The sequence below is a fragment of the Betta splendens genome, chromosome 22, assembly GCF_900634795.4.
Source record: "Betta splendens chromosome 22, fBetSpl5.4, whole genome shotgun sequence".
In the NCBI taxonomy this organism is placed as follows: Eukaryota; Metazoa; Chordata; class Actinopteri; order Anabantiformes; family Osphronemidae; genus Betta; species Betta splendens.
Window position 1 is genome coordinate 11,626,750 of NC_040900.2, and position 26,356 is coordinate 11,653,105.

The 26,356-nt window shown below is 39.0% G+C and overlaps 1 protein-coding gene across 6 annotated transcripts; it reads left to right on the top strand.

Moving 5' to 3' along the window:
- Positions 1 to 482: 482 nt before the first annotated feature.
- On the top strand, positions 483 to 26,354 carry syt14a (synaptotagmin XIVa). 6 transcript variants are annotated; one of them, XM_055505938.1, is made up of 9 exons: positions 483 to 532; positions 9,467 to 9,514; positions 13,463 to 13,615; positions 14,942 to 15,169; positions 18,420 to 18,691; positions 18,763 to 19,212; positions 19,371 to 19,560; positions 20,769 to 20,843; positions 22,885 to 26,354. In XM_055505938.1, the coding sequence occupies exons 1-9, from the start codon at positions 520 to 522 to the stop codon at positions 23,196 to 23,198; spliced, it is 1,743 nt and encodes a 580-aa protein (XP_055361913.1). In that variant the 5' UTR covers positions 483 to 519; the 3' UTR covers positions 23,199 to 26,354. The 6 variants fall into 6 exon arrangements, with proteins under 6 accessions (XP_055361913.1, XP_055361914.1, XP_028994119.1 ...); XM_029138286.3 differs by lacking the exon at positions 483 to 532 and adding an exon at positions 581 to 937 and having other exon boundaries at positions 20,780 to 20,843; positions 22,885 to 23,041; XM_029138281.3 differs by lacking the exon at positions 483 to 532 and adding an exon at positions 583 to 937.
- The last annotated feature ends 2 nt before the right edge of the window (positions 26,355 to 26,356 follow it).

Sequence of the window (26,356 nt, forward strand, 5' to 3'; positions counted from 1 at the left end):
GCCCTTTAAAGATGCCTAAGCCACATAATTAGGTATTGGCTGAACCGAAATGTTTAAGCATTGAATAATAATATAGATAATAATAACTTCAGCAACAATTACATGAATTGTGCATTTAATAATTAAGCTTGACCTCAACTTAATACAATGAAGCAAAAGCAGTGTTTGTCTCTACTGTAGTTAGCAGGTATTATCATCTGATGTAGTAGGCTTTTCTAAAGCTAAAATGTACTTTCGGGTTTATGAACTTTATTATTTATTATCTATATTTGATTTAAAAAAATAAATGTCTGTAGTATATTTACTGAGTGAATTTACTGTGAGAAAATAGTTTTGTTGTATTGTTATCTATATTACAGTATATGCACGTTCTGTGTTATGAATTATGGATTGTATACTATACTTCCTCCCCCTCTCACGGACTGTACCACACTGTGAGCCTCCCCCCTCCCTCACCCTCGCAATGGGCCGCTCCCCCTTCTTCACCGCCCGCTTTGGTTGAATCCAAAACAGAACATCATGGCGATTGATGGTAAGTAGGCCAATAACGTCTCTGCTCTCCCCGTAATTAACTTCTGGAAATCATAGATGGCGCCGGTGAATTATTTACGAGGAAAAGTGAAAAAATGAACGTGTCTGCACCGTCTGGCAGCAGTGAACGGGTTTTGCTTTCGTGTGAAGCTGTAGTTGTTGCTGTGTGTGAGAGTAGACGGGTCTACTCCGACGCCGCCGATGGTGCTGAAAGGACAGCTCCGCTCTTTAAACCGCGTGCCGTTCACTGAACGTGCGCCTCGCGCGGCTCACTCACTGGATGCTGTCGCCACATTCACTGGAAAGTTGTCTGGTCGTTCGCAGCCCGGCTGCACGTCGACACTTGTCCTGCAACTTGCGTTGGAGAAGAAGAACCAGCAAAGCACACGCAGGCTGGCTGCGTTCAGTGAGTGCAGCTTGTGCTGTGCAGAGCACTGGTTTGTCTGTACCGCGTTCACTTTGAGTTACCGTCAAACGAAAGTTTCCCTCCTCTGTATGTGTTTCATCAGCTCCATTGTAGTGTAATATGTGCATTTATGCCTCACCTTTCTCTGTTTATGTAACTTTTCAGCTTGTCGACTGATCATTAATTATTTATTCTATAATAATAATGCAATACTAGAAAAATTACTTTGTATGTGACTGAGCAGGAACATAAGAACCCAGAGGAACACATTGCTCAGGAAGTGTGTTGTCAAATGTACTTGAAACAGTGTTTAATTGTCACATTAGATCTGTTCTCTTTACTGGAACAGTCACAGTTTAATGTATGAAACTTCTTCAAGGTTTGCTTTAAGATTTGTCCCACAGTGGGGAAATTTCACCATTGCAGCATTATCTTGTCCATTATTTAACCAAAATATGTTCGATCTCTACATAATTTTCTTCACATTGTGATTATTTCTGATCACGGCATAGGCAGATTCTTATACTTGCATCACAACTGCCTTGTTTCCAGTAGGATTTCTCTCCACCTTAACCCCCACCCCCAGCGCTTCTACCAGAATATTAAATAATCGCACCTGCCGCACAATGATGTGCAGTGAGGTTCATGGCTGGTAATGCACTGATGCCTCTGAAGTCAGATTTTACAAGAAATACTGAACCCAGAAGAGAAGACATTTTCTCTATTCATTTGACAGAATCTAGGTTGACTGCTGACCACGTTTCATGTCTCATCAGCAGTCCTCTCTCACCCACAAAAACATATTTTGTTTAGAAAGAATGTTTCTTTTATAGCAGCAATTGAGCAAACTATCTGTTTCGTTCGGGATGAGGCAGAGTATTGTCCTGCCTCACCTCAAAGGTTTCTCCACAGTATTTAGTAAGTAAGTAATTATGTCACACACACATCAATAAAAGCCTTAGGCAGGTTATAGAAAGTCATGCTGTGTAACATATCTGTTTGCATTCTGCAAACATTATATTGGTGACAAGCTGTGAACGTGTAAAGTTTTGATCCATTTTGTGATGGTTTGAGTTTTTTGGGGTGAGGCTCGACTTGCTGCTGCATCACTTCTGGTTTCTCCCCATATTAGATGGGGAAATGGTCAAATTCAGCAATTTTTACTAATGTTAAGAATTATTTAAATTATACACGAAATGCATTTCAAACAGATCAGTGAACGCGTCACTGCTGCCACATCACGCCTACCTTCCCCATCCACTGACCCCCCAGCTTCCGTCTCCATTAGTCAGCAGAGTGCTCCTGAAAGCCATGATTGTAGCGAGTCCTGTCAGTGATGCTTCATCACTGCTAAGCTCTGCCAGCTTTTATAAGGCAGTTGTGGGTCTAACTGTCACCTGCAGCATCCAGAGGTAGAGCTGTCAGCATCTGTGGGAGGCTGATTTTTGTTTCTGTACTTATGTGATGTTGGATAAGCAGTTTATAAGGTGTCACAAAAAACAGGTTCTGTCTGACATTTCTGAGGAAATAATTTAGCTGTTATGTTATTTTGACACTGACTGTGTGAATTTAGAAAGTGCTGTTCTTTGGGGACAACGTGGCATCTCATTAGGTTTCTTTAAACTATATGCAGTATGTTATGCAGAGAAATATTATAGAAATTGCCATGGTGGTTGTGGTGGAAATTTTCCATAAAGAAGCAGATGGGAGAGTTGTCCTTTTGTGCGATTTATTGAAATAATAAAGAAAATAAAAATAATGGGGAAAGCAAATAAAAAGCATGGATGTTGATCGTGCACATCAACAAACCAAAAACCAGCTGGGGAGATCAGTGCACACACCACGAAGGTGTGATGCAAAGAGCCCACGATCCTCAAGTTGCTTCTGCCTTTTAACCCCTTTCTCTGGCTCTGGTGGAATGTCTCTCTGCAGCAATGGAATTGTTTGCGCCACCTTATCTCGCTGTGAGTGAGAATGGTTGCTTTCTCACTTCTGCATCGTCATGTCTTGTTATCCAAAGGCAGGAACACTGAGCTTCCAAGACAAGATGCATTCGCTTTAACAGCCTTGGGTCTGGTGGGGAGTCAGATAGAGAGAGAGACTGACGGCAGTGAAATCAGGTCTTTTTATTTTGCTAATTTATCTTGTGCTTCACTTCTGATTTCTAATCTTTGAACCAAAACATGCTGCTACTAATACTATACTAATAGCACCTTGGTTAGTGAATATGAATAAAGAAAATATTCAAGTAAAAACTTATTTAAGCAGCAGCCACAGTATAGTCACGTATCCTGGTGAATCCTGGTCAGCAGATCTGAAGAGTTAAAACCCTTGTTCAGTCCTAAACTGAAGCTAAATTCAGAATATACACACATGTACAGTATGTATTGAGCTACTGTATGGGAGTATTCTGTGTTATAGCTGCAGCAACAGATAAGGTCTTAATGTTGACAGTTGACAGACGTTAGTGTAATTCCAAATCTTTTTCTCTTTATCTTCTAATGCAGTATTTAACCAGTAAATCCAGTAGAGAACGTATGCGTTATATGTTTTAGGAATATTCTTTGTTGTTATGTTCTTCTGTAATTTATGTCTCTAATACTTCATCCATTCCGCCTCTCTTGTGTGAGTGTGGGGAACAGGATATGGGGTGATGATAGCCAGTATGCCTTCAGATCATTAAGGCTAATGCAAGCTGTGATGGAGCGTACTGCAGCTGGACAAGAGCAATACATTACTCTAAGGGGAAACTGTTTTCCATCATGTGCCTTACAGTAAATTAAAGAAGGGAGGTTCCGTGTCACACACTCTAAAAGGCAGTGACAATGAAAGTATACAATATTTATACTTATAATTAAAGCAGCACTTAACAGTAATTATTAACAATAAATGAAGTGACTTTGTAATGTTGAATGTGTAGGTAGTATTGATGAACCCACAGTGATTCATTACCTCATCATGGATTTCCCCTCAGCTCTACAGCTGAGCTGTAACAGCATTTCGCGCTGCACTTTGTATCTCATCATTTTCATTTTCAGATCAGCAACTGCACTGTTGCTGTTTGCATGCTTCAGTTTCACTCTTCTTATCAGCCTTATTTCCACGCCGGCTCAGCACAATCAATGAATGGTATTGTTGACAGTTAATGTTATATAATAATGACATTATCATATATATTACCTTCCCAAGCAAGTACTTGTATATAAATGTATGGAGATGTATCTTAATAATAGATAATTATTAAAGTTGCATTAATAATGTATTTTATAAACAATAATATAACATCTAATATCTACAGTATAAAGTAATATATTGAACCGGTGTAGATTTGGCATTGCAAACTCTGCTGTTCTGCTTGTCTACAAAGCCATTTGGCGTCTTTATTAGGCTGTAGCTGTTTTGGTTGTTTGGTGAGCTGTCATTGTTTGGTTGCTCTTAAACTCATATCACTTTTGTTTCCAGACGCAGCAGACAGGATTTCTTAAAAAAGCTCAGGTTGCATACTATGAATGACTTGCCTAGGGCAAGCAAAGAGTGGGCTACATATAGTAAGGTAGCATTTACAGTATGAGCCATTTACTGTATGTTGTGTTTTCAATTTTTCAGAAATAATACAGAAACCTTGAATTCCTAATGTTTGTTGTCTTTGTACTGAAAAGCAAGTTTGCATGTGTATACTGTACAGTATATAGCATATAAATGTCTCAAGGAAATTTGTCCGACTTCATAAAATATTAGTCTGATGTGTAAACATACAAGGTCATTTATTTACTGTATAAAATAAAAACTAAAAAGCTATCAAGAGTAGCCCTGAATAACAAAAGCAAGGTTTTAAATCTCAGTAAAATAGATATTTATCTGAGGTGTATCTTCAAGATATCTACAATAACACTTACTGACTACAACTTATTACAAATTACATTGATACTGTAAGAACAGCAATTCCATGCCTGTATACATGTATACATACTGTATCTGCTGTCAAAGCAGACATGCAGCAGTAGAAAAGCACATTCACTGTTTTTGCTGTATGTAAGACTTTCCTGTCATCGCAGAGCTTGTTATCAGATCGAGACAAGGCAAGGGCTTATGGTGCAGTTTACTTATTGATTGCCTCTCATTTGATACGTGTTCAGGGAACTTTATAGCTAGGTTGCAAGAAACACAGTGTTATCTGAGAACATTTTGCCCATGCTTGAGCAGAATAGAGTAGTAATCCTACAAATAATAACGTATATTAACTTGTCCCGGTAGAATTACAGAGAAAATTCATAAAATACAGTAGGTTGAACTCTGATTTCAATATAATATATTCGCTGAGGGTAATTGGTAGTTTGCTTGAGGCTCATGCTATTGTCAGCTTCACAGTGTTTGTGAGATGGAAATTTGGAATCTAATTTGGGAATGTGTGTCTTTTCAGGTCTAAAAATAATCAACTGTACCATTTTATAAAAGTGTTTCCATTGCCCAGGGCTAGGAATAGTTCTGTAAATGTGGAGCAATGATTACTTGGGCCTTAATACAATTCTCAGTTTTCCCACAAGAAAGCCCTGTGCTACTGTACAGTGAACTGATGGAAACCGTTGCTGCTTTATAAACTTGCAGTGCAGCTGCCAGGTACAGTAAGCTGACTAATCTTTGATGTACTGTATCCTCGACAAACTAATTGGCTTAGCTACAGCTTATTTCAATGTCGCTCCCTTGTGCCTTTCATTATGGCAGCGCAAACACCGAACATCCTGAAGAACTAAGGAGCTCAAACCAATAACTGCTACTTACAGTACAGTAGCAAACTATTAAGTAAATAACACACTTTCTATTTCAGTTTTATAGATAAATACAGTATATACTGTATGATAAATAAAGTTTCTGATAGGACATTTCATGGATAGCTTCATCTTGTAATTTTTGTCCCAGGCTACTGTAGCTTTAAGTTGTTGTGCTCAACATGAAATATTCTATTCTTTAATAAACAATCTGTTCTGTTTGAGTTTCTGAACGATTTTGGGTCTGCAACAAGTCTTGTTTCTTCAGATTCTTCCCTCTGGCTGTATGTTCCTTCCACTGACCTGACAGACCCAAATATCTCTTTTAGGACATTTTCCCTAGCTGAACTTTCTTTGCCATGTCCATCCTTCTTCCCTGAACCCAGGCATGTCAGCCTCAGCAGCCTGGTTAGAGGGGACAGATTCTACAGATTTCTTAGAGAAACTGGGTGAAAAGAGAGGTCCAGTTGACATTACTCAACTTTCAGACAACTGCACCAGGATGACTGAGAATCTACGCCGACAGAAACTGGGACAAGCCCTAAAAATGTTGCCAGGGCCGGGCCTGTCGGGTCGGCTGTGAGGGAACAGTGAGGCCACCTTCATTTAGTTTGGAGAAGTCAGGCAAACACGAGTGAGGCCAAGGGCAACAAACTATTCTATAACCAACTATATGTTGCATTGGAGACATGATGGAGTGTGTTTTGTCCATATATTTATAGACAAATTAAAATGACCTTCGTGACTGGATCTGGATCTGGTGGCCAAGTTACAGTAGTTGTACTAATAAATGTCTCAAATGTTCATTCACTTTCTTCACTTCTATCCTGCCTATTGGTCCAGAGGGGGAACTCTCTGGCCTGTACTCCTCTCATCGTCTCCTGTGTACAGGATTGATGCTTAAGCACAGAAAAAGGGCAGCCCTGTGGTACAGTGATTAACACAGTTGCCTCAGCTAGAGGAGCTTCTCTGGGCACGCAGCAGGCATGCAGTTCAATTAAGTAGTGACTCTGCTGGAAATTGCCCCTACATCTAATTGGCTGATGAAAGTGAGCCTGTGTTTAAACATGGAAAAAAATATTGTGCCGCTTAAACCATAAGTAGAAATAGTTTTCTGTTTTCCGGTAGTATAACAGTGGCCTAAAATGGCACCACTCGTGAATAAAAGGTTGCAAATCCTGGCAACAGGTCTAAGGAGTCTCTGATCCTGAAATATTGAAGAGATTTAAGATGCATTACTTGTAGTTGTGTGTGTACATACAGTAGAGAGCAAGAGCAGCGAGAGCTTACTCCCACACACAGCTGCTGTATTGATCTGTGGACAGCAGCAAAATGTCGGCTCACATTTAGACAGCACCATCATGTAGAGTTACTTTTTCTGCAGATACATACACAGACACTATTCTGTATATTTAGACTGACCTTTGATACAGTATTTTCCTGTGACCATGAATAGAACGAACCAGAATACTTCCATGGCAACAGTTACTGTACATCTGATACATACAGTAGAAACACAATAGTGTTAACGCAAGTTTTAAAAAGAACATTTTACTGTATCTGTGTAGGATGTGAAAATGAGACAAGAAAGTCTTTTCAAATGTTATGATTTGATATGCCTGATTATCAGATAAGACAGGCCCCAGCATTCCAGGAATCAGAGGCTAAGATGAGTGAATGTGTGACTTACTTGCTTAACCAATGGACAGAAATGGTAAAATTTCATCAAAATATCAATGAATCTAACAGTAACAGCACTCATGAGCACTCCTAACTTTGTGTACATACAACTAACAATAGCACTAACCTATTACCTCAATTTTATCTGTCTTTCTTAATTTTCTGTGATGTCTGAATCAATTATTTAGAAAATATTAAAAAGCATTTTTTTCCCAAGCTACACCATTCTTACAAATGACCCGGTGACCACAGTCAGAGCTGTGTGAAAGCTCCACTTATTGATGTAGACGCATCCCAGAGGCTGCAGCAGAGCTCAGAGACTTGAGGCCATCAAGTGTGAATTACAGTCATACTGTCTGGGAGCTGGAAATCACAATCTATATCACAGCATATTCAATTAACTACAAAACGTCCCCCCTTTACGAAATTCAACTCTGTGACACTAGTTTAGTTGCTTTGAGAGGGAATAAGAGAAAATGTCTCCTGAGATTTAAAGAGGTGTCTTTAATTAAAGAATAATAATTATGAGCCTGTTCTAACTCTTCTAACTCACAAATGATAACGGTAGTGTCTGTCTGTTGAGGGATCTTCCCCCATTATTCTGTGAAAAACCAGAAGGTTTCAGGTTATTCTCATTAGACCAAAAAAGGGAACAAAAAAAACTCTTTTGTTTAACAAATAATGGGAACACGTCTGGCATTGTTGCTGTGTGAGTGATAGAATTTTTCTTACATAATGAGCATAGAAGACTACTACTACTACTATTTGGCAAGTACAGGCAGTCCCTTTCAATCGGGCATTTGAGTGGCAGTTTGATTGAAAATGTGCATTTGTTGTGTAAAAGCAAAAGAAGCAGTTAGACATTCCTGGTTTTGGTCATTTCTTTGGAAGGGTTAAACAGAACATGCTTGACTCCAGAAAGTCAGCAACCTGTAACGTTTTGTTTTTAACTTTAGGTATTGTACTATGATACTATAGTTGGCTTGTTAGCATTGTCACTGGGACTATTTTCCATTTTGACTTTCAGCGTTTTGCTCAAATAAGAAAGTGTCAGGATCCTGGGCTTCTGTGTGTCATGCTCTGAACCACACCTGCTCCCTCTCTTTCCCTCCTTTTGTCATGTCATGGTCATGTTCATGTTAGTCATGCTCAGCTTGTACGTGCATTGGTGCCTCTCATATGCTGTAGCTCTTGTTCATGTTTAGCTTTGCTGTAGCTCTTGTTCATGTTTAGCTTTATTCAGCCATGTCAGTTCTGCACTGCACATTAGACGTGCTTTGTGCCATTTGGGTTAGACTTGTTTAGTTATGTTTTTGTTAATCTGGTTTTCTTTGTTATACTTGTTCTCCTGTTGAGTTTTTTCTTTCACAAGTCCTTGAACGAACCCCATTTGCATCCTAAATGTGCCCATACAGTAGATAAAGGTCAGATTTCCTGTTACGATCCCTGCTTCATCTTTGAAATTCAGTGAGTTGCATTTGATATGCCATCTGAAGATGTTGTGAAATATCACTGGCCTTTACCTCTTATTCCGGTCCAGTTAATAATGATAATGAGCAAATTAACAAACAGAGAGTCTCATGAACACAAGATCTTGCTTGTGGAAGTTTCAAAAGTCAAATATGCTGCAGTCTAATGGATGGTCTCTATTGTTCTTGTTTCAGCTTCAGTCAATATAAATTGCATTTAATAAGAATTTTCTTTTGTTGATCTCAAAGATGTTAAAGACTGATATATTGTCATATTGGAGTTTACAAACGCCTTTAAATACCTTAGTGAAACCAGATTTCTATGAAGTGATGAAAGTGCTTCAGATGAAAAGGGGTTTGTATTTTCCAAAATACATGAGTCGGTTATTGTGCTCAGACTCTGTAAAAGGGAAAAATATTTTTAAGTTAAGACAAAAAATCCCAACACTACAATCAATGTGTATCATCCATTCGCTGTCAGTGTCTTTTCAGAATGTTCTTGGTCTTTATAAAAATGTGTACATACATGAACATGTGTATTCCCATGGCGTTTGTTTTGTCTGTCGTTTGCCTCCATCACACTGTGGCTCATTAAAACTGCATTGTCTTTCCAGGTGGCGAGCGTAACTGTGGAGTACATGAGCTAATCTGCGTCAGAAAAGGTAGGGCAGGTCAGAGCTCTGGGAGGGTAACCTTTGACCCCAGTCTGCAATTGTCACTCCACCTTCCTCATCATCATCGTCACTGTTATGTCCCTGTTATAGCTGTCCTCATTATTCTGTTAAGATGCACTTGTTGTTGTCATTAAAACAATCAGAGCAGAGACATCCTCTGCTCTGATTGTTTTAATGGAACAAACAATTACTAAAAGTACGCACAATTAAAAGACAAACACAAAACACACAAACACGTGTTTGTCTCTTTAGAATAATCTGAAATACAGTATAGGGAAAAATTATAGGTTAAGTAAACTCTTTGCTATTTTATCTGTGTTGTAGTGTAGAAGTCCAAAGAATGTAAAAGCATAAATTCTTAACCAAATGAAACATTGTACAAATTTAATGTGCTGGGTTTTGAGCAAGGTTTGTCTTCTGCTTTCATCCTGTGCTCAGCCTTTGTGCTAAGTTACTGTATGTCCAGTGGTTGTCACATGTACAATGATGTCCTCTCTGAATCACAGGAAACTCACAATTTCATCCCATTTCTTTTCTGTGCGTGTGATGGGTGGGGGTTGGCTCCAGGAGTGCATGTATTTGTGGACAGGTTTGTGGCTAGTCGGTGGTTGTTATGCTTCAGAGCCCTGTCAGAACATGTGTGGGAGTGTGTATGGAAGTGAGAGTGCTTATGGGCTGAATGTGGAGTGTGTGCGGTTTAGAGATGATTTTGCACTTTTTGACATCCAACATTGCAACTGTTTCCTTAACTCCACTCCAAACACCTGATGAATAATGACAACATTACTAGTATCTTACTACCACATACTGTATGGGAGGCGGATCACCATGGCAACAGGGTCAGTTGAGCAGCCCAAGTGCCCTTTTCCCCAGCAACATTCTTTTCCTTTCTACTGGGGTAAAATGCTAAGAGAGCTTGTCTTGTCGTCGATATAAGAAGACTACTCAGAAAGACACTTGCTCTCGCTGCATCTTCTACTAACCTGATCCCACACTCAAGCTGTCAAGACCCAAGGCTTTTTACTTAAATAACAGATGAAGCTACAGCAACTCCTTGAATTTCTAGATTAAGGTTATAAAATTATACCCACTGTATGTCCTACTCCAATGTCACTTCACAACGTGTTGGGTTAAATCTTGTCATGGTTTCTTGCTTCAAATGGACACAAGATTGAATTCTTGTGTCTGGATGGTGTTGGTGAACAGGATTATATCTGTTTTACTACATCAATGAATCATATCACGATAAATGATGTGGGAGCTTTTCTCCGAATTTCTTGGAAGTATTTGGACACAATTTTTATTATTGTGGACTCAAATATGTCACTGAAGCCTTTTTTTTAAGTAGAAGTATGTCGATACAGGTAACACTATTCTTTGTGCACTATGTGTCTTTCTTCCTACAATTGTAATTCGCCGGGTGTTTGGTCCACTACACACACTAACACACAGAGAAAGATTAAAACCATTAAACATTTTCTTCCAACTTCATGGTTTATGTGCTTCTTATGTAACAAAATTTGTTATTGTTTAATCTTCCTTTGAGTCATCAGTCAGTCCCCCACACATTACCCAAAGGCTATTCTCAGCATTTTAATGGAGCCCAGTTGATTTAGCAAAGTAAGTCCAAACAGGAAAAGAAGGAATAATGTCAGCCATCCTGCATTAGACCTTCCTGTAAAAATGTAAGGAAACATATTCAAACAAATAAGTGTTAAAAGTAAGAAAAATAGAGGAATAAAGCTGGAAAATGAAGTACTGTATGCTTGTAATTATTGTTGTTTTTAGTCATTTTAGGAGGAGTAAGGAGGGAAACTATCTATACTGTAGGTTTCTGTTAAAGAAACCTTTTTTCTTTTTTTATACAGTGCAGGATCCCTCCCCATCTGTACTGTGAATAATACAGACAACACTGAGGAGCTGGTTTGGTGTGAGCAGACAAGCGTTCCCACAGGGTAGCGCGCCTGCTGCCACCTCACCATATGACCAAACACTGTGGGCAGCCAACAATAATCCAGACTCATTAAATTCATCTAGGAGTACAGACAATTAGTCTTTGTCAGAAACACATCTTTGTGAGTTATAGTACAAAGCCAATGCAAGCCTGAGAGCTGACAGCAGGTTGTGTAATCTTTCTTTTCTAGTTCTTTAGAGTTGTGAAAGAGTGGGTCTGTTTTATAATAAGTGCCAGTCTTATTGTTAAAGCTAGCTCTTTGTTTTCCTGGTAGAGAACTTGTCAGAGTGTGTAAGTTAGTTATTATGTAGATGTGTCTGCAATTAAATGAACTGACAGCAAGGGACCGAACAGGAAGGAAGAAGGAACACAGACTTACAAAAATAATGATTTTTTTTGTCCAAAAAGAAATATAACAAAAGAACACTACAACAAATTGCACCCATAAAAGGTCAGCCAAAAACAAACAAATATGTTAGTAATCAAACAACACAACCAAAAGCTGGACAAAGACAACTGACCTCCAAAACAGACACACAAGATAGTAAAAAGGAACAGTGAGTAAGAGAGAGAGGCAACAGCAACCTTTCAACCTCAACTACAACCTCAAAGAAAAGGAAATTCCCACATTGCCACTACAGTAGCTAATATTATTATTATATGGCAATATATACAGTAAGTGCCAGAAAGCATGTCGTCATTATGACCGATTTGTAAATGTGATACGATCTAAGCGCACTTCTATTTCAGCTCATTATCATGCATTTGTACAAAAGCAGTAATTTGGTTTAATTAAACAAAATTGACTTTACTTCAGATGTATACTGTAGCTGTAATTTCCACATTAGGTAGAGCGCAGTCATCATGATTAATGAGCTTAATTTGTTTCATATGTTTCAAATGGAATAGATTTAAAAATATATAAAATCTTAGTTTATGGAGTTGGAAGTGTGTATTACTTGTATTGATTTGTACAGAATGAATGGCTGTGTCACTAGAGTGACTATGTCCTACTGTACAGCCTTTGGTGACATATTTGTTAACATTTACCTTCTATTATAACAATATAATACTAAGAATTTAATTCTTCAAATTGTCACATTGGGCTGTATTATTACGTATATACCTGTGTATTTGTATTGTAATATTCCCATATTTTACTTAAAGAAATAGCCAACTTTTATCCTGTAGAAAGACTGTACAGTATCTTAACTACAGTAAATGTTCTGTAGTTTCCTTAAAATGACCAGTGAACACAGAAACAGTGGCACTGCTGCTACAAAGGAAGTGTAATTGTTTTGCCCCTGATAATTTATCCTGAGCCAAATGACAAACTAATTACCTACCTGTACTTTAAGTCAGATGTCTAAATTTTGATCATTTATCACTTTTATATGACATAGATGACATTGATGCAGCACCACACAAAAATAGAACAATCCTATAGTTATAGTGTTTAAACAGTATTTCATACGGCTGGGGTTGAATTTATGAATAATACTCATGCTCGCTTCACAGATTCTACATTAGGAATTTTGTTTATTTCCAAACCAAAGCCCACTTACTGATGTGTGTCAATTAATGGGATGTGACTTGTCTCTGTGTCCAAAGATCAAGCATCCAAATCTGTTGCTGTGCCAGTCAACAGATTTTTATTTCTATATCGATACAACTCTCTCTCTCTTCCCTGTCTTGTTCGTGTTCTCTCCCAGATTTTTTTCACTTACCATTTGTTATTTTGTCCTACTATAATCTTGGCAGAAGGTGGGCAAGGAAAACCTCACCTTACACTAGTTTGATCTAAACATTAAAACCATAAAATCCCTATTGCTTCTTCGAGGAACCAACCCTATGTTTACAGTATGTTGCTTTATGGATACTGTACTGTAGGCCTTCCTTTTGTGACAAAAAAGGAACAGTTCTGAAACCTGGAATTACTTGTTTACCAATTCGATTGTGTAAAAATGGCTTCTGTGTTTTAGTATCTCCAGAGGTGCTGGGGTTTCTGACAGCCATTGGGCTCTTCATAATCCTCATGACCTTGCTGTTCTGGTACCTCAACAACAAGTTGGCACTAGCAAACCCAGGGAGCCTTCAGTGCCTTGATGACTTCAGGAAAAACACAGAGGTACAAGGTAAGTCTGCACTGACAATCACGTTTTGGTTTTTAGAAATATTGAGGCTCACATCATATTTGTCCTGGATGCAGTATTTAAACTGCAATAACATTTGCATTATTCCAATTAGACTTCCTGCAGTAGTTAGACTTAGGTTCATGTATATTAGGTGTCTGATCTGTGGGTTTACTCTGCTTTGAATGTTTTCTACAACTGCTCGATTTATTATGTAGACTGAAGACAACACGTTTCATATTGGCAGACACATTATGTCAGATATATTCCACCTTTAACAAACTCAAGCTACTACTGCTATGGAGTTCCCTCATCAAAGGATCACTATGCTACTGTACCAGCTGCACTTACAGTAGATGTCTGACCTCTGTTTGGAGAAGTTTGTTTCTCTTGCTGACATGTAGGGCTGTTTATTTGTCATCTGCCCACAGGGAATTTTAAGTGGTTCGTGGCCACAGGGGAGTCAGCTTTACACTGGAGGCCACCCAGTAAACATTAGGTTAAGACAAGAGACAGTTTAGAGTGGTCAGGTGCTTGTTACTGAAGTCTCTGGTGTTTCGTTAGATAAAAACAAAAGCCTTTAACTAAAATTATATTAAATGATAGTACTTATTGTTCTTGTATGCTAAACATAATAGTAAAGTGTTCTACTGGCATTGAATCCTTAATATACTTGATTTTAGGTCTTAATTCTGACCTATTTTCTAGTTTAGAGCAACTACTATCTGTAATATGTTCCAGACAGAATGCATAGCCCTGGTTGGAGTAACTTTAGATCTCTGCTGCTCTCTGCTGGAACAAATCTGAAACGAGTTTTTAATTAACACGCAGCATAGTATTTTCAATACATTTTTTCTAAGGGTGGATCTTTTAATAATAATAATAATAATAATAATAATAATAATAATAATAATAATAATAATAATAATAATAATAATAATAATAATAATAATAATAATAATAATAATAATAATAATAACAATAATAATAATAATAATAATAATAATAATAAACCACCTAATTGCAGTGCTATTATTTATCTAATTGTAGCTGTAGCAATGTATTGTAGCAATGATCTGATAACTGTCAATAGGTAAGAAACTAAAATATATTTAATTATGTATTTCATGTTTAAAAATGTGTAAAAATGTTCTCTGAATGATCATTTGCTTATATGATTCAGACATTTGTATAACCTTTTAACCAATTGTAACAGTGCACTTCTGCAGACAGTAGATGCTGCTGTTCTACCAGATTTAAATCTGCAGCTAACCCTATTTTTTGGAAATATTTCCCAGTAACCAGTGCCTGTTTCTCCATCTTAAACAGACAAGGTCTACTCTGACGCCGACCTGCAGGGCTCTTCGTCGGACAGTGAGGATGAACTGATGGGTCAGTATCAGGAAGCAGTCAGTCGCTCCCAGGGCCTCCGAGGAGGAGGCAGGCCAGCTGCTAATGTCAAACGCGCAGGAGCTTTTAGCTGGGAGAGTCGGCAAAAGTACAGCCCTCTGACAGCTGATTATGACGGCTACAGCAGTGAAGCATCGGCTGACAATGGTAGGTCTGTAATCTGTAATCTGGAAAAACTCCATACAGTAGCTTTTCTACTAGCGTTTAAGTTTTACTTCTTACAGCCGCTTTGATTTTAGCTATATTATTTTTCCAAGAACGTCCACAAAGGCTGCACAAATTTAAAAAAACACATTAGCACAAATATTTCCTCATCACTATAGTAAGCTTGAATCAAAGATCAGATGTGCTAACAAACACAAGCTACTGATACACACTGCCAGTTAATCCAGAGAGGTGATCAAAGCGAGACTCGCGTTCAGCACACTCTCCGTGGGAGTTTGGTGAAGCAGTCAACTGTCTGCATAATCTACACAGCCTCACACTTTTTTCCCCAAATGACACATCTCTGTTTCCCGTCTGCCAGACTCACCGTGCAGCTTTGACTGTGCTGTTTTATTTTATGTTTTGATTCAACACAGTTAAAGTCACAGGAGAACACAAGCCCTGACCTATTTTTCTCTTATTCATTTGCCGCAACAGGAGCTATCTGGCATTTTAAAAGCATTGCACCTTTATACAGTATAAAACAAATCCATACTGTACAGTATTATCGTATTATGTAGTATTATGAAGTTCCTTGTCTTGTTGTTGTCATGTTCCAGCTATTTTAGACAAGCACTAGAATGCAAATATGATTTGTCTCTGTATAAAATGCTCAGACAAAAATCTGATATGTTAACAATCAGACATCTTCAGATAATAGGTGACATTGCCTCTAAAAAACAAAAGCAAAGTTTTGCCAGGGTGCTATGAAATATAGCATACTATGAAATACAGTATGTGCGAACCAGCTTTGCGTTATATAAGACAGAGCGTTGCCAGGCTGAGTGTCTGAAACGATCTATTTAAAGCACCGTTTGAATATGTAGCTGAGGGATAAATAGGGCATGGCAGGACATGCTTCTGACTTTGTTAGTAAAGAAGCAGCCACTCAACAAGGTTGTTGTTATGCAAGCGCTACAGAAGCTGCATGGCTCTTCTTAACCACTAGATGTTCTCTGTCATCCTGTGGTGACAAATCAGTAAACAATAATATATTTAAACAAATTTTGAGACACACTGTTCATAGAAATATTTGAAGCTGAACTTGCTGGAGAACTGGACGATTGCCTCTATATAATCTCACAACCTGTGAGCATTGACATACTGTATGTGTGAAATGATGGTCATTCTTTCTTTTGAGAGTTTTGTAGTTTTCTTTTTGTGCAGATTGTTGTCATAATGAGACGCTTGAGACATACAGTATTTTCATTAATGAAGGTGCATATTGTATATATACTGTATGCCCACACATACCTACTAATACAGTACAGTAAGGACTACCTGCAAGTACTAATGACTCCCAGTTACACCAGACTGAAGTCACCTAAACTAACACTGAATCATTGTGTTTGTTTGCAAATGCAATGTCGGACTCTGTAGTTTTCTCTGGACCACTCACCATTGTGAGCAATAATGACATGTATGTTTGCACACCATCATTTCACCGTTGGCTGTGGCATGTAAAGCCCACATGGTTAGATAATATAAATAATTTAGGTTTGGGGGAAAATCTTGGCTGATGAGAAGAGATTGCATTCATCCCGCTTCGGATGGAGCATCTCTACGATTTAACAATATGGCTGAGTTTAGATACCCGAAGCAGTGCCAACCCACAGTGCTTCCTAGGACACAGCAAATGCAGATTCTCCTACTGTAAGTCATCACCTCTAATGGATATAGCACCCCCATAGAGTCTGTGTCTGCTCCCTAAACACCTAAATTATACAACTAAAAAATAAATTAAAGATGAGTGACTAACATTTAATGAAGATAAAAACAAAAAAAACAGCAATCTACATAGAACAAAAATATAAGGACAACACTTTCATTTCCCCCAAATTTTTTATGAGCTAAACTCAAAGATCTAAGACTTTTTCTACAATATGTACAAAAAATATCAATTTCTCTTCGATATTGTTTAAAAATCTGTTTGAATCTGTTAGTGAGCACTTCTTCTTTGCCAAAATAACTGTTCACAGATTCCTGTTATTTAGAGACTCAAACTTTCTAGATTGTTCAACCAAAACCCCATGAGTCCACAGCATCTCCCCAAATAAATATCACAAGACACACGTAAATAAAGATCTCTTTCTTTTCCTTTAAATATATTAACCTGAGACCTTAAAGTGTTGCAACAGATTTACATACAGTACAGTATAGTTAAAGATTCACAGAGGTCATTTTCACGCAAGAGGACAAAACATGACAACTGTCAGCACAGAGGGGATGACACTGTGTAAAGGAAGCGTGTGCTGGATGAGAGCAGAGTTGGTAACCATCCTAATTAGCAGGCTGGAGAAACGAGTAGTGCCTTTACACAACACCTTCCATCAGCTCTACCGCCCCCGGCTCGGCAGGAGAAAAGCTGCTCAAAACCGAGCCCTCCATGACACTTAGGTAAAAACTCCTTTTCCGCTATCCTGCCACTGATATGTGACACTTTGAGACTCGCTGACATTATTAGGAGTGAAAGCTTCAAGAACTTGGGAGAGAGCTGCAACACTGAGTTGGAGCAGATTACGTCATCGTAGTAGTGGCTTTTTTCCAAAAGTTAGGTGACAGCATAAGAAAAGGGAAAGTTATTTTCTTTATCCTTGGTTTCCTTTCTCTTTATGGTAAGAGACTTGGCTTAAAGCTCTCCACCAGTGTCCCTATGGGAGTATTAGCATTGGCTGCTCAGTTTTTATGAATTCAAATTGGACAAGGGAGGCAGATTTGAGTATGTACTGTAGTTGACAACACTATTCAAGGTTCTTTTGAGGCACAGAGATACTTTGTACAGTCTCATTATTTGCCTTGAAGGCAACTAAACCAAGAGAGACACAGATTAAAGAAGTATTGAGTTCAGTCGTTTAATGGTGAGTTTAATGTTTGATTTAGGCTCTACATTTAAAAGAAGCAGAATAATTGTTTGGCATCTGGCAGCAGAGTTTCTCACTGTCAGCAGTTTCAGCATTCGCTATGATGTAATCTATTTATGTTAATTTCATAAACCCATTACAACAGCTTTGCCTTCAGTTCATCAAGATTGCAGCTCTGCTGTGACTATTAAGTTTAGAGTTGCTTGCATGCATCATTACAAAATCTTAGATGTTGGACACACCGCTGCCTTTCTTCACATGCTGAAACCAAACTTCATACAGTAACAATGCGTGTATCTTATCTAACTTTTCCCCGGTTTTCTCCAAACCAGCCAACTGTATCCAGCGAATGAGACGAACACCACCGCTCGATGAGCTCCAGCCGCCACCCTACCAGGATGAGAATGGCTCTCCAAGAATGTCCTGCACTCTGTCAGACCTTGGTGATGCCAAATGTGACCTGTCCCATACCAGTGGCAGTCCCCACATGTCCTTTGGCAAATGCCCAAGCGAGGGAAGCGATGTCCATGAGACTGAGAGTTACCTCAATAAGGGCTATGAGGAAGATGTACCCAGTGATAGTACTGCTGTTCTCAGTCCTGAGGTAAAGCACAGTGACATCACCAAAAAATCGCATTTAGGTTATTCTAAGTTGAGCTTCTCTACCTTCTTTAGGATATGTCAGCTCGTGGGTCAGCAGCACAGCTTCCTAAAGGTTCCGATCTAGATCCTGTTGCAAAATATGGAACCCTGGACGTGGTGTTTGACTATGACTCAGAGGATCAGCTGCTGGCCGTAACCGTTATGGCAGTCACAGACCTTCCTCCCCTCAGACGCACTGGCAACATCTCCTGGCAGGTCCACCTGGTACTGCTGCCCACCAAGAAGCAAAGGTCCAAGACAGGGATCCAGAGAGGCCCCTGTCCCATCTTTACAGAGACCTTCCGCTTCAGCCATGTGGAGTCAGAGATGATCAGTAATTATGCCATTAGGTTCCGCCTTTACAGCATGCAGCGGATGAAGAAGGAGAAGGTGCTTGGTGAAAAGGTGTTCTACCTCACCAAACTCAATCTTCAGGGCAAAATGTCCATGCCTGTCATTTTGGACCCCTGCTGTGCTCTCCCGGTAAGTACCATTACTAAAGCTTGCTTAGCAAATTAACAGGTGTTACTAAAACATAGTATTTCCATCATGAAATCTGCTTTTTACACAGATATTAATAATATCACTGTTGTTTCTACATCTCGGTGAACACTTTTCGGAATAACTGTAAACACTTTCAGGGTGGTGAATCCCAGGTCAGTCTCTCGGATATGACATGCAGTGAAAGCGCTTCATCATTCCAGTCCGTTAGCCAGGCTTCCACACCAGAGATCCTTGTGGGCCTGGTTTACAATGCCACAACAGGCCGTCTGTCTGTGGAGGTCATCAAAGGAATCCATTTTAAAAACCTGGCTGCCAACAAGCCACCCAGTAAGTACTCTTAAACGTTTTATTTGAGTAGTATTTTAGTAGAGAAATGAAATGGATGACATGTTTCTGGTACTATAAAGGAAATACGCAAGTTGAATGCAATTGTAGGCAGCTTTATTTCTCATTTATAATTTAATTCAGTTTTATTTAGACAGCACCAAATCACAACATAGTTATCTTAAGGCAAGGTAAGGTAAGACCTAGAACTAAACCCAACAAATCCCACATACAACACGCCTTTCATTGTAATTGTTAAAATTTGACAACAAGAGTGGAGAGGAAAAACTCCCTCTCTAACGAGGAAGAAACCTCCAGAACCAGGCTGGATGTATGAGTCTGATGATACTTGTATGAGGGGACAGAGTGGGAGAAAAAGAGAGGAAGGGGCACAACTACTGGAGAGACAAGATTAGTTAAACATAGAACAATGATGGGAGGTTTATTGGATAGAAGAGAAAGAAGGAGCTCAGTGTATAAATTAGGTTCCACGGCAGTCTGTGTCTATTGCAGCTTAACTAAGAGAGGGTTCCTATGACTAACAATCATTGCCAGTGGCCTGAACCATATAAGCTTTATCAAAAAGAAAGGTTTTAGACCCGATCCTAAAGGTGAAGAGTGTGTCAGCTTCTCGAACCTAAACAGGAAGCTGGTTCCTGTTTAGGTTCCTGGTTAAAACCCTCAAGCTCCTCTACTGTTGTCTCCTGTGATCTATTGTATGGAATGCAGCACCAAGATCTTTAACCACAGATGTTTCTGTGCTTTGATGTTTTCTAAATTCTGACTGTAAATCTTCGTACCGGTTATTCTCACTCAGGTGGTCAGATAAATATTTGGCCACAGCCACTTTAAAAGCCTGTGCTATGTAGCGTGCCTTGTTTTTTTTTGCTAAAAAACCATGAAAATGAACTTTCACCAAATATGAGCTAGCCAAATCAGTCTAAACTGCACCACCTACTTTTCAGTTTCCTCTGGTTTGATCCCTTGTTTACCTCCTTTCCTTGTATTGCCAGCTGCATTCCTCAGTCAATTTCCAGGGATCGGAGAAGCAAGTTCAAACAAAAACTGTCTCTTGTTGAACTTTGTGCGGTTTTGTTGGCCTTCTGATCCTGTTTCTCTTTCCTTGCATCCTCACCGGTTATGTCTGCACCTTCAATTCTCTCACCCTGCTGCCTTTTTGACATCTTGGTCCGTTGTTTTTCTTACTGCTGTCCAACCCTTGTTGTCAGATGGGCTGTTCTGTTGTCTAAAACACTTGATAGGTGGACAGGTTTATATTATCAGAGGTGAGTTTCTGTCCCTTTTGCAAGATGAGGTGGTACTGGCCCTGTGCTGTCTTCATGGATGCAGTTTATAAAACATCACAGAATTGCTTCAACTATTTCATAGAACTTCATTATAAATATTTAAAAGTAAAATATATTTTCACTGTAGAAAAACTATGTGTCAACCAGTAAATTTGCAAGCATAAAAAGCACAGATAAACATGTTCTGCCTCTTTTATTTTTAAACCTGATGTCTTTACAGTATGTGACTTCAGCCAGAAAAGAAAGGCAAGAGAGACTTCAGCGAAATAACTGCAGCGGCCCAAGAAATAATAATAATGTCAGAACGAAGAATATTGTGTTACTGTAGTTTAAAATCTGGTGCAGTATCATTTTAGTAGCATTTTCACTCCTTTGGTGTTTTACATTGAAACGCTCATCCATGAAGACCGCTTGTTATAACCTTTGCTCCCTGCATTTTTGAGTGTCTCGTGTACACAGCCATGTTCCCTCCCTGTATTCTTCTGCATGTCGCCATGTCGCCCCTCTCCACTAGCTGTCATGTGCGTCTCGTGCTCATGTCATGTGATGCTGGGCGTTTTGCTGTTTCCACTTTTCATGCTCTGTCGGTCCGATTTGCTTGGTGGCTGAGGGCCAGCTAAAAAGAGATGTTGTGCGTCACTGACTGCTGGCTCGATTCAAAGAGAACACTTTTGCATGGTTTGGGTGTAACATTTCATTTTTAGCTCAGCTTACAGCACACAAAATTGAAACAGTACTTCTGTAGTAGATTTGCATAAATGTTCATTTGAAAGACGCTGAACTGTCCTCTCATTAATTGCATTCCTTGTATTCATGAACATCTGTAACTAATGACTCGATGTCAGATTTTGATATTGTTTGTGCTTTCCTGACACATACTATGTAGTCTCCAAATTGCATTTGCAAAATAGTCACATCTGCTAACACTGAAAAAACTCTGTGCAAAATCCTTATGAAGGCCGTGATTGACTTTGTGCGTCACACAAAATGGAAGGAGCGTCAGCGAGAGATGCAGAGCAATTTCAAAGCCCCTTTTCTATCATTTCAAAACGGTACCGAGCCGTAAAGTTAATCATCAGTCGCAGCCCCTCTCATTCAGCAACAATACCAAAGAGTCATGCATCACTGCTACTGACCACTTAAGACATCCCCAGCTCTGCAGAGCCCATTCAGCAGCAGTCGAATGAGAAATCAAGGCTATATTTTTCACTGTGCTTTTATGTCAAAGAGAGCAACTGAATGTGTGATTGAAGGCGGCGAGCTAGGCGTTGGAAGGCAGCTGGCACTCGACAGCATGAAAGCCCCAGCAATTCATTCCGTATACTCCCTCTTAGACAGGAACATAATACACGGCATTATTACGGAGCATGGTTGTAGACGAGTGGCGAAACACTCTCAAAGACCTATTGTAATTGCCAGTCTTGCCTCATTTACTTTCAGCTGGATTTGTGGCTTCGCTTTCTGCATGAAAATGAGGAGTGAATAAAAAATGAAGGCTGAATCGCTTGATAATAGCAGCGTTTTTCCTTTTCTTTTTTCCCCTTTGTGGATAAATGAATTAAATCGATTGGGAAGGATTTTGGAGAATGTGCATTGATTTGCAATAGGATTGAATCCTCTATATTAGACGCAAACTTTTCCCACTCCATTTTTATCTGCTGCATTATCCCCTTCTTCAGCTTAGACATACACCAGTTGCATAGCAACAAGGCTGAATTAACGTTCCCTGCACTCTTTGAATCCTTGCTCCGCATTATCAGGAACACTCACAGCTGCGCTTTGTGTTGATCAGGAGAGAACTGCCTGCTATGTGGTGATGATCTTAAACATCAGCCGCAGTGACATTGACAATGTGTGTGGGGAAGATGTGTTATACTTTGCTGCAGACAAAACACATGCAGCAGGTTGTAGTTTTAAAAAAAAGGGTGCGACATAAGGATTTTGCACAGTTGATCCATTCCTTAGAATCAGTAAACAGTTTTAAAATATGTCTGATCGCTGTCACATCTGTTTGCTCTAGATACGTACGTTAAGCTGACATTACTGAATTCCATGGGCCACGAAATGTCAAAGTGCAAGACGTCCATCTGTCGAGGTCAGCCCAACCCAACATACAAAGAGACATTTGTCTTCCAGGTAGCCTTATTTCAGCTTTCAGATGTCACGCTCATCCTCTCCGTGTACAACAAGCGAAGCATGAAACGGAAAGAAATGATTGGTTGGATTTCGCTCGGCCTTAACAGCTCTGGAGAGGAGGAGCTCACCCACTGGACTCAAATGAAGGAGTCCAAAGGACAGCAGGTTTGCCACTGGCACAGTTTGTTGGAGTCCTGAGGGTGACTGCACCGAGTAGAGGTCGTCCCAGGTGACGAGGATACGTTGATCTGGGATAGTGATGACAGGAAACCGAGCTCAAGAGGATGAGGCATCAGCCCCTGTGTGTTCACTCGCATGCCGTTTGCTAAACCAATAATGGCCAATAATCTGATGTTAATACATGCATCGTCTTTCTGTCCAACGCTGGTGGTGGTCTCGTAATTTTGTGTTCCCACATCTCTAGGTCAGACAGCTGATGCCCATAAACATGCACTAAAGGTTTTCATTAAAAATCTGCAAGCTCAGTCTCTATAGAAAACATTCATGTCATTATTTTTAGGTCTAGACTACAGTAATCGTGAAGAGACTTAAACCAGATTGTTTGCCATTAATTTTTTTCCAGCAAGAATTCATTTACTCTAGGAGAACTGGGTGTTGCATTGAAAGCTGACACCCAGTTTGTCCAATGAGCTCATATGACTTTTGTTTAAAAATATAATTTTTTTAATTAATCAAATTAGTTTTGAATTAGTGAGGGTCTCCAGGGGACTGTTTTAGAGGTGTGGCTACATAAACCTAAGATCTAAACAGTATGCATGTGTTCACACCAGATCATTATGTTTGTGCTGGAAACACCAAATTCAATTAAATTCAACTCAATTTTATTTATAAAATGCCAATGCACAATATTCTTATCTCAAGGCACTTTAGAGTTTAAGACCAAACACATTTCAACCCAACGAATGTGCCACTTCTTCTATCCAGCAAGACCATTAGTGAAAGCATATGGTTAAGATTTAGGGTAGTTCACAGAGAAAGCTTCATTTTCTCACACATCCCAATTTGCAAATTCATTGCACAGTTATCGGATACGTTTAGACATGGGAATGTAGGAAGGGAGGATGCTTGGAGGGCTTACTGCCCTCTGACCAGCTGAGACAGCTGAAAAGGATTAGATTTAGAGGAGCTGCATTTAAAAATGACTGTTCTCTCAGCATCGCAAATCAGTGTGGGGATAAAACATCTCATCATTGTCTGAATGTAAGTAAGCAAAACAAGAACCAAATAACTTTAGACACATTTGTCAGGCATGTAAACTTCATGACAAAGGACCTGACACAACTGACAATGACACTGTCACGGTTGATGTTGGGATGAAACTCGGTAGTGATCTCTGGGAAGAAATAGGCATTTCACGCTGTCAGACATTTTTGGAAAACAGCAGGTTTCTGAAGCAATGGCAGATTGAGATATGTTATATATAGAGAGAAGTCTAGTAGTTACCGTGGTGATTATCTGACCTTGAGTTTCCATCAGTCACTCAAAAATCACACAATGTCAAAAAACAAAACAAAAAACTGAATTTCTATGTGTATCTCATGATTCAAACTAAATTGGTGACACCTGCACATCATAGCAGTAAACAGGTAGGAAGAACGTTCACCTGGCACTTTGTTTTTCCTGCTCTGGTGCTACAAGTACTGCAGCCAAACACATACTCCACACTGAATCCTTTACCTTATAGTTCATTCAGATCATAACATTTCTAGTGGAGCGAGTTTTAAAAACACTCAGAGCTCATAGACCTGCATCCATAATTAGTGAAGGCACACACTGCTTTCAGTAATTCTGCATGCAGCACTGCTCAGCCTTGTTGATGCACATTTTACAGCAACAAGCTTGAAGAATGTCTACAAAGGGGCTGAGTTGTGCTTCTCACTGTGGCCACGTTTTTACTTTGTTTCATTTCTTTACAGACATTCGAAAACACATGCTCCTCACTGTGCCTCTGACACTTGTGTATGTGAGAGGTGCAGTGAAGGGCTTGTGGGGGGCTGTGATATATTTTTATTGGATGTGACAATTTATGATTTGACTTATTCATATTTAAAAAAAATATTAACCCCCTTCTTGACTGTCTGTTATACAGTATATTGTACTTTATAGGCTAAACGTTTCGTATCTATTTTTGTATCAGCAATGGACATGAAATTGTGTCAAGGCTGATAGTTGTGATTTAAATATTTTAACCCTGTCTGTGAGTAGTAGTGTTCAGAATTGCAACTCTATTATTTTCATTTATGTTTCAGAGAATACAGAACACAATTTAGTCCTAAAGTGCTGGTTTACATTCTCTTTTCTACCGACGGGAATGGGATGTGATTGACACCAGCCGTGCTCATGTCAAAACAATCCGTCAAGACTTTTTTGCTTGGATGCTTCTACTGTGACCGTGTGAAAGAAAGCACAGACTTTTACAGCACAACAGTGAAACACACTCTGTGGAAGAGTTACGCTAGGCTCACTTGTACCCGCAGTGATGCATCATATAATTTGTGGGTGTTGTTTTTGACAAAGTGATTTGACAACCTGCAAATGTGGAGGGCAATCTTGTTGTAGATCATCAACAGATGTACAGGAAGTGTGATAATTTATCACTGAGTGATGTCCTGTAGTCTATACAGTACATTATCATGAATGGCTCATGCATCATTAATACTACTTGAAAGGTGAATGGGAACATTTGGGGACAAAGAATATTCCCAGATTTGACGAGTGTAATTAATGTTCACTTTATATTTTTTTATATCAAAACAAAGTTTTGCTAATGATGTTACATGAGCAAAAACAATGTACTGTGCATCTTGCAAACAAGTGAAATCAAGATGTTAACTGTAGTAATTACGTAGTACTAGTAGTTTAAGAGCTTGTATTCTGTTATGGAAATCTGAATTACTGTTATTTAAATTCCCAGCTTTATTTTTTTAACAGGTACTTTTGAGTCTTTATGGCCTTCTTTGCATTCACGACCCAGTTTAATGGACCTCCTTGACTGTTTTTAATCATTCATACAATGTGTTCCAAAAAAATGATCAATATATTCAAGCTGTTTATAGACTGTTTGCTTGCATTTTCTTCTCCCATTTTGAAAACAGTAGTTTTAATGATGTTTTTATTCAATTTGTTTGCTTTTATTTTTACATGACCTTTGTCATATGGCATAGGTGCCTTACTGTTCTTCACTCAACAACCTAGCGTCACAGTGTCTTAATGTTTGTAAATGCAGTTTATTCTGTAGTTCAGGCTGAGCTTGACTTGTGAAATATCTTAAATTGATTTATGATGGAGAGATGGTATTGTTTAAAAAACAAAAAAACAAGCTGTTTAAATATTTT